The 8,933-nt window shown below is 38.1% G+C and overlaps 1 protein-coding gene across 2 annotated transcripts; it reads right to left on the reverse strand.

Moving 5' to 3' along the window:
* Window positions 1-1,361: 1,361 nt before the first annotated feature.
* Window positions 1,362-5,376, reverse strand: LOC149050360 (uncharacterized). Of its 2 annotated transcripts, XM_089196437.1 has the most exons (4): window positions 4,638-5,376; window positions 3,265-4,290; window positions 2,454-2,575; window positions 1,362-1,998 (listed from the first exon to the last, which is right to left on the reverse strand). In XM_089196437.1, exons 2-4 carry the CDS (start codon window positions 3,381-3,383, stop codon window positions 1,859-1,861), a joined length of 381 nt encoding a protein of 126 aa, XP_089052563.1. In that variant the 5' UTR covers window positions 3,384-4,290; window positions 4,638-5,376; the 3' UTR covers window positions 1,362-1,858. The 2 variants fall into 2 exon arrangements, with proteins under 2 accessions (XP_089052563.1, XP_089052562.1); XM_089196436.1 differs by having other exon boundaries at window positions 3,265-5,376.
* Window positions 5,377-8,933: the final 3,557 nt, after the last annotated feature.

Below are 8,933 nucleotides of genomic sequence, written 5' to 3' on the forward strand. Positions count from 1 at the left end.
GGGCGCGCGTTGATATTCAAAGGTCGTTCCACGTGAATTTACGTGTAACATAATCATCGACTTTGATCGTGACAAGCTGCACAGTTTTCGATTTTAACCGCTTTTCCAAATAGTATTATAATTTTTCCTTTAAATTAGGATGGCTCGTTAGTTAGTTTTTGAAAAGCAATTGTTACTTCTGCTCTGACAGGCGTAAAGTACGGTCGACGATTAATAAATCGCTAAATGAACACGGGAGTTATTCTTTTAAAAGAAAATGTTGTTCCATCGGGCGCGCGTTGATGTTCAAAGGTCGTTCCACGTGAATTCACATGTAGCATAATCCTTGACTTTGAACTTGACTAGCTGCACAGTTTTCGATTTTAACGGCTTTTCCAATAGCATTAAAATTTTTCCTTTAAATTGGGATGGCTCATCAGCTAGTTTTTCAAAAGAAGATGTTACTTCTGCTCTGATAGGCGTAAAGTACGGTCGGCGATTAATAAATCGCTGAATAAACACGGGAGTCGCTCTTCTATGCTAATTTAATATTTTAGCCGGCTTTTTACTGCCGTGTCTGCGAGGCAAAAACATAACTTAAGATTGTTTTTCCAGTAAAACACGATGTATAAAAAAGAAAAGATACGTTTTTTTTTTGTGATTGTTTTAGAAACGGGTATAAACTCTATAAGTCCCGCATTGTCCTTGGTGTCGTGACAAGTTATTACGTATCACGCATTTTTAATAATTAACTGACTGATTTATTAATTTGGGCGACCAACTAGGAGGCCCGGGCACCTCAGCTAAAATGTTTGGGAGCCCTTTGGGCTCCCCGAAATTTTGATTTGGGCGACCATCTTTTAGGCCTGGGCACCCAAGCTAAAACGCTTGGTAGCCCGAAGGGCTCCCTGAAATTTTCCTTAGAGCACAGCCTTGCTCCCATCTCCTGTAAGCAAAAAAATTAAACCAAGATTAGTCACACTAACTAATTGACAGTGAGGTAAATGGGTTAGTTATCCACTTTTTTTATCTCTTACAGACCACTAAGCTTCTCTTTAAAATGTTAGTACTAAAAAGTTATGCAAGTCAGTCCTGGTTATTTTTAAGGCGGATGTCTTATCCACTGGATAAAATAATAAACACATAAATTGTTCATAAGCACTCCTTGTCTTGATAAAAATTTATCCCTCAACAGTTAATTGTCACCATCATTGAAACAACAATTAACAAAAGAGTGACTTCCCCAAATGTTCCCACATTTCAACCCAAAATAAAACGAAAGTTGAGCAACAGCACTGAACCACAATGGTAAGTTAGGGGCTGCAGTGAGGACTAATCAATAAATGTAAAACAGGAAAAACTGTCCAGAAACCATCTACATGTCAGCTCTCCAACTGGATTTTATTAGGTCATGATTTACTATATCCTGTATTTGATCAACAAATTCTAATAGGTACCTATGGCTATTTGCATATCAGTTGGAGATGGTGATACCCACCTACTCCTCCCCCCTCTCTCCTTCAACTCCTGTCTCCCCCCTCTCTTTGTTACAGAACACAGCTATTTTTTTAATGATGTAAGAATTTTCACATTGTTTCCTTTCTCTTCCAGTACTTCCTATCCTTACCACTCCAAAACCCTGGATTTTCATAGAGAATTACATTAGACAGAGGACTGCAAAAATTTTCAAGGATATTCCTCACTCCTGAATGAAAAAATGGCTAAAGCAATTGAAATTTGGTTGGAATATTCTGCCTAATAGCCAGAGTAATCTCTGAGCTCCAATGCCTGATGTACAACTTGTGTTAAAACCCTCTTCTGCCATTCTATCAGCCAAGCCCATTCTTTCCCCCAGATCCACAGCTGACCATCAGTACCTCTAGATCATCTGGAAAGCTGACAGGTACTGGTACTGTCTGACATTGAACCAGGCCACCACTTGACAACCGTATGTCATCAGGACAACCAAACCCAGCTGCCCCTTCTCATTCCATCCCCACATGTAGAGGTCACCAAATTCTGACAGCAACACATAAGAAGAAAATCAAACTTAAGAAAATCCACTCAGCTCAGAAAACAGCTTCCACAGATTTACATGTTCATAATCTATCAAAACTTACTGGACAACAGAAAACTATTGAAAACGTATTACTTGTTGAGTCTTACATCAGGGGGTTCATAAGATTATAAGTTTAAATTTTGACCAAAAATAAGGAAAAGTCCTTCAGCACTGGAATTGAGAATAATTTTCTTACCAAAGGAAAAAATCAGAAATCCATGACAAAAATATTTGGAGCATGCTAACATGGACACATCCTTTCCAAAAAGCACTAATTCTTCCCACATATGGCTAATTAAAGCCAAAGTGACCAGAGGAGAGCAATATTAATTTTCCTGCCCTATTGATTATACAGCAAACATTAGGAAAGGTACTTAGGCTATTCCAACTGAATATTTGGCTTCTCTTCTCTCACCATTTATTGCTGCTGAATGCCAGCCACCTGCTGCTCTAAACAGCATTCTGATTCCTTCCAGAGCTGGAACAACCTCTGAACTTTGCTCTTCAACTATCAATCCACGATCAAGCAGTCCATGACTAAAAAAAGCAAACAAAAAACCAATTAGTTGGTTATTTTGTTAGAAGTTGTCGATAGTGGGTCCCTGGGACTCATCCCAAAAATATTAGTGAGTCTCAGACTCAAACGATTGGTTCCATCCTCAGAAAGAGTATTCTTGTTAATATGAAAGCTTAACAAAGTCCACATTTCAAATATCAACAAAATACAGTATTTAATTAAGTAATATCATTACAAGCAACACATGCTATTTCAAAAATACAAACAACGTAAAGCTAATGTTTTTTATACTTGATAAGTACGCTCATAAACATAGCAAGCTTTGTCTTCAAAACCCAATGACAGGTGCATTCTGACTGGAAGTTCAATTCCCTTTAGTTTAAAAATTTGACTTTGAGACTTGAGGGAGTAAGTCATAAAAGGGTAAGTTTCTAAAGAAACTACGGTGCTGCGTTGGTGGGAGAGTATAACAAGATAATTTGATTTTGTCAACTGAGTTGATGACATAAATTGGCCACCATAAAAAGTTTCAAAGCTTGGTGGCAACGGTGTCAGTTGAAAATTAACCTTGACGTAATTAAGAGTAATTTGCAAAAGCCTCCCCTGGTGACCTGACTTGATATAAGCTCATAAATGGAACGGTCTTCCTTATTAGTCCGATTTAAGGCTGATATAAATTTAGAGCTCGCCTGTTCTGGCCAAGACTAACCCTTGTCTAACCCTCATCAGAGTGTTTTGCGATTCTTCTTGAAGCCTTTTCCTAACTGGAGTTATGTTGAATTTTCCACCGTGGTTTGGATTTTTCTTTCTCCTCGATCGCGATTTCATCACCGATTGCAAACATGGCGACGATCCCTCCAAAGCGAGGCTTCTCGGTAGCAACACCGTTGCTAAGGGCTGGGAGCGTCAGTTTTCAAGTATTTCGTGCCAGTCAGTACCAGTTGGATTACAATTTTTTCACGGGATTTCCAGATTATAAAACCGTTCTAGTTTGCTACAATTTTTTAAATCAATGTGAGAATATTGTTTATGTTGACAGCGCAACAGAAGATTTAGAATTTGCATCATTTAGTGATGTGGATGGGTCCCAGGGAAATAAACCAGGCAGGCGTCGAAAAATTAGTACCCTGGATGAGTTCTTTATGGTCCTTGTTAGATTGAGGCTTGGGTTATTTGAACTTGATTTGGCCCACAGATTCAGAGTGCATGTTTCCACCGTAAACAGGATCTGCATTTCCTGGATCAATTTTTTGTACTTAAAATTTGGCTACCTCAACAATTGGCCGGACAGAGAGACAATAGACAAGGCCATGCCCCAGTCATTCAAGGATAAATACCCAAAAAACAAGGGTCATTATTGATGGAACAGAGATCAAGTGTCAGACCCCATCCTCTTTAGTTTTGCATAGTGAGACCTATTCCTCATACAAGAGCCATACAACATTTAAAAGACTGATTGGCATTGCACCCAATGGCCACATAGCATTTATTTCCCAACTCTATGCTGGCAGTATTTCAGACAGGGAGTTAACAGCTAGGTCAGGGTTGCTTAACTTACCTTATTCCCAAGGTGATTTTGTGATGGCTGACAAGGGGTTTACCACTTCTCACCTTCTTGAACCTATTGGTGTTGGCCTAAATATCCCCCCATTTCTTGGTTTGCAAAGTCAACAGGCCCCTTCAGAAGTCATTGCCACTCAAGAAATAGCATCAGAGTGAATTCATGTGAAAAGAACTACAAACAAAGTAAAGAAGCCAAAACATTTACAAACATTCACAATCCAATTATTTCTTAGCTAATGGTAAAGAGCCTTATATTTAAGGTACTATAATTTCTAACATATTTACATTACTTGAAATAAATTTTGGTAATTGGTTTATCTCACTAAATATCAGGTGTCATTTCAAAACTTGTCATCCACTGACACTGCTTGCTGAAATTGCTATAAGAGTGACTGTGGGAGTTGCTGGTACAGCACACACTTCAGCTGGCACTGGTAGTGCCTTGAAAAATTTAGCTTAGTGCTTAAAGAACTAATTTCAACAACATAGTGGCAAAAAAGTCTGGATCAAATTAAATACCTTCAATGACCATTCCCTGAAATGTGTAGGTAACAAAGTCACACCACTTCATCATTGTTATCCCCATTCATCCTTGAACCTGATAACTGTATTTATGATTTGTCTTCAAAACTGGAAAGTTGTCTTTCATTTGCAGATGAAATTGACTATCACCAGCACATGCTGTCTTGGGTGTGACATTTCGGTGTTTGTAAGGTCCTTTTAATTTCAACAATCCCATATAGGTTGTCCTCTGTGTCATTCATCAACAGCCTTTGCGTCAGGCGAGTAACCAAGGAATGGGTAAGCATGGTTTACAACAAAGCCAGATGAAAATTTTTTGGCAGACAGTTCTGGTACCACTCAAGGGCTTTACTTTCATGTGCAATACCATGTTTCAAGGGTTCTGGTAAATTTCTTAGGCTGCCAGAGGTGTCCATGTCCTTAACAAGCCCCCTAAGAAAAGAAGTACTGATTGATTTTAGACTTAAGATATCTCCAAATGTTGAAGCTGTTAGTCTTGATCTACTTTCACTCCACCACTGGCTACTATTGTGTTGTGCTTGTGTTTCAGACTCAAATGACGCAGCGTTGTGTTAACTGGTTCTCAAGGTATCATAAAACTGTTGATATTCTGAAGGGCACTGTGTGACATTAAACAAGGGAAAAACTAAAGATAGTGGGAAAGATGGATAAATTGTTAAAGGAACACTGTCACTGTTATATCGCTCGGGCAAGTCAACATTGTATGCAGCTTGTATGTATCGGTTTCCTGCAGTGGGTGCCAATTGATAGCTGAGATATCCTCCCAAGTGGGCAGGTCCAACTCTGGTGGGTACATTTTCACCCTCAGTATTCATGTACAAACTGAGCCCAAAGTTCTTGTTCAACTTCTGCAAATGGCCTTTAAAACATTCAATCTCTGTGTTGCTTGGGGCTGCCTTTGCTTTCGGATACAATGAACAGGAAATGCCGGGTGAAGTTTGTTTTGAAGTGTTCCCCCAGCCAGACATGTCTAATTTGGACAAGCATATTCTGTATAAGACACGATATATTTTCTTGTGAGATGAAAATATGCCAGTGGATGTTAAAACGCTTACTTTAGGATATCAGAACACTGTTTCAACAGTTATTGTTGACCAGCTCACACTTCAATTGCTTTTGAGAACGAAACCTTTCTCTAAGGTAACAACTGATTAACTATTAAAATCTTGATCGTGAAAGTGTGATGCTTGACAAATATTCGCTACTGTGCTAACACATCAATTCTCAGCTGCTACGTAGAAGACCATCCTTAAGGTGATTTTAAGTTTTTGCTTTCAGTTTCTTTTTTTTTTAACTGAGAGAAGAATATACATGACAACCTGTTGCCTCTTTATCATGGAAGTTTATATCGTTTTTAAGCTTAATTGCGGTTGAAATGAATTGACCATAGAAACTCTGCTCTGTAATGCGCATAGAAATAGTTCCCTGTAAACACGGTTGGTGACTTAACGTTCTCAAGGTGTTTGGCTGCGAATGATGATTCCTGAAGTATCAGTTTCCTTTCATAAAGGTATTCAGAGCTGCTCGCAATGCATTTCTGTCCTTTTTCAGACAAAAAAATTGCGTCATTTCTCAAGCAGTCTTGCCCACGAACCGTAAAGGCCACAAAAGTTCACAAAAATTCATACACGGAAAATCGGTAAACTGCAATGAACGCTAAAAGCAGACAACCAAAATTTTTTTAAGCACAAAAACCGAAAAACCTATCTATAAAATAGCCAAAACCGGCTTAAGGAAACAAGTTTTCGCTAAGCTCGACAACAAACCGCTTTAATTTTCTATATCACGAACATTCTTACTACAAGTCTGCCACATATGTGCTACAATCAGTTATACACCTAAATCTTAAGCCAACTGTCATCAACCCCCTTGCTTAATTACTAAATTACGAAATAAAGTGACACGCGGCACGCTTACAAGATTATCACGACAATTAACAATGACCCTTGGTTTCCGGAAATCTTAAGAAATTGAATACGAAAGCAATCTGAAACTATTATCAAGAGGTCAACATGATTGAGAAAGAGAAGAGGTACTAGAGAAGAGGTACTACGGAAGGATACTTACTTGGAGTTGGAAGAGGTCAAGTTAAAAAAAACTAGAAGACACCAATAATTATATTCTTAGATCTATTTTAGGGTTGGGAAAGCATACTCCACACAATTATTTATTAAATATGGCTGGTATAAGAACGCTAGAAGAAAGAAGAAAATTTCAGGCTCTAGTTTTGGTATATAAATGTATTCATAAAGAAGCCCCAAGGAATATAAAATAATTTTTTTAGATTAAAATCTGCAATTATAATTTAAGAGGGTCGGGGACCCTTTTAACGTTACCCAATTTCAATCTAGAATGGCGCCATAAGTCATTCTCATTTTTGGCAGCAAAACTTTGGAATTCGTTACTTACGTACGTTACGTATGTTAGAAACGCCAAGGATATTTCTACTTTTAAATGTTTTTTAAAGAAGCAAGCTTTGAGATAGATTTAAGAATGGTAACTTTCAATTATTTCTTTTCTTTTCAACGTTTTTAGTCTCACACACGTTTTAACGAGTTTTTATCAATTCAAGATGTAGCGTGAGTAAATAAATATATGTTATTTGCCGGCTGGGAGGTCCGTATGATGAAAAACTGTGACCTCGGTCTTGAAAATACTGCCCGAGGCCGTAGGCCGGTCAGTATTTTCCTATCTCTGCCCACGGGCCACGGTAACGCTTTCGTGAGTCGCCGAGTACATCCCAACTTTCGTTGTCATTTTTCATAAATATACCTCGTTTTCCAGCTGGGCAGTATTTTTAAGCAAACACGTCGGTCACTACCTCAAGCCGATAAATAACTTATGAATCCTCTTTTTTATCTCTATCAAATCACTTTGGTTGACAGGAAAATATTGGTTTCAGAATGAATTTGTATAAACAATATTGTCATTACTTTGGTTGACAAGCGGCCTAGTAACCGTCTGCAATTAATTTTAATCGTTCACAAAAAGTACCCAGAAAGTTGAAACGTGAGGTATTTGGTTACGGTTAAACTGAACGATGGAACTTTCATTCATTTAAAATCTGAATTTTCTCGAGCAATTTGTTCATAGTAAAAAAAAAGCGAGCGAAGTTTTAATTTAAGTTCTACAACAAATATACGCTCCGGGTGAGTCTTTCCAATTCCGTTCAATTTGGACATTTGTACCTTAAATTGCACAACAGAAATTGAAGGAATTTTTTGAGAAAAGGCCGCATTACATTCCCTTGTGTCTCGTTGGAGTGTGCCGTTCGAATTTAGTTTTTGTGAAGGAAAGATCAGAGTTAAACACGCCATTACAGCAAACAAACGAGCAAACTCTCACAACTTCAAAAAAAAAAGATTGAATTTACTCACAGTTAATTTCCTCGCCGTTTACTTAATGAACAGAGGTAAATCTTCGTACATGAATGAATCGTCGATGAGAGTGAATAATAGTTTCCGTTAGATCATTAACTGATTTTGAAGAAAACATTGTCGTGACAGTCCTTGCCAAACTAGTTCTGTTGGTTTTCAAATGTTCCTTCGCTTTTCTTTTTCTTGCGCGCTCTCTAATTGACAGGTGTCAGATTGTGACAGATACTTGTAAAAATAATGTTTCAAAGTTTGTTTGGAAGCCTTCTAAATCACCTTTATCGTTACGGAAATGAAAATGTTTCGCTGAGGCATCTCTCTTAAATTTGCATCACCTCTGTTTTAACTACCATTTACCCACTCAAAAATTTTTCAGTTTATGGAAGATCTTGCCGTATTTACGGCCATAAATCATTCGGGTTCTTTCGGAAAGAATTTCGTCAAGTTTAAAAACAATAAATATGTTATTTACCGGCTAAGGGTCGGTCCGTATGGTGAAAAACTGTGACCTCGGTCTTGAAAATGCTGCCCTCGGCCTACGGCCTCGGGCAGTATTTTCAAGACCTCGGTCACAGTTTTTCACCATACGGACCTCCCAGCCGGCAAATAACATATATGTATTATAAATATTGTATTTTATCTGAACTTTGCTTTACACGTAAGGAATTACGGAATTACTGTTACACACTGCTTTACACTTCGAGTCGCTAAAGGACTCAACGTAGACTTTCAGATTTTTGCAGACGGTATCGGTTAAAATACTTGCACTCTGAGTCTCGCTGGCTAAATTAACAGCGATAGCCAACATATAAATTTTTTCCAAAATCTGATGAGTTCACGTCCACATTGGACAAGTTTTCTGATTCGCCAGTAAAGGTTGGTTTCTATATCATTATGT

Source organism: Pocillopora damicornis, chromosome 2, assembly GCF_964200805.1.
Source record: "Pocillopora damicornis chromosome 2, jaPocDami1.2, whole genome shotgun sequence".
In the NCBI taxonomy this organism is placed as follows: Eukaryota; Metazoa; Cnidaria; class Anthozoa; order Scleractinia; family Pocilloporidae; genus Pocillopora; species Pocillopora damicornis.

Coding starts and splice junctions, on each gene's coding strand:
- LOC149050360 (XM_089196437.1), bottom strand. CDS start 3,383: ATGAAATCGCGATCGAGGAGAAAGAAAAATCCAAACCACGGTGGAAAA. Junction 2,576..3,264: donor CTGATGAGGGTTAGACAAGG/GTTAGTCTTGGC, acceptor TGCTTTTTTTAG/TCATGGACTGCTTGATCGTG. Junction 1,999..2,453: donor GCATTCAGCAGCAATAAATG/GTGAGAGAAGAG, acceptor TGTTGCTGTCAG/AATTTGGTGACCTCTACATG.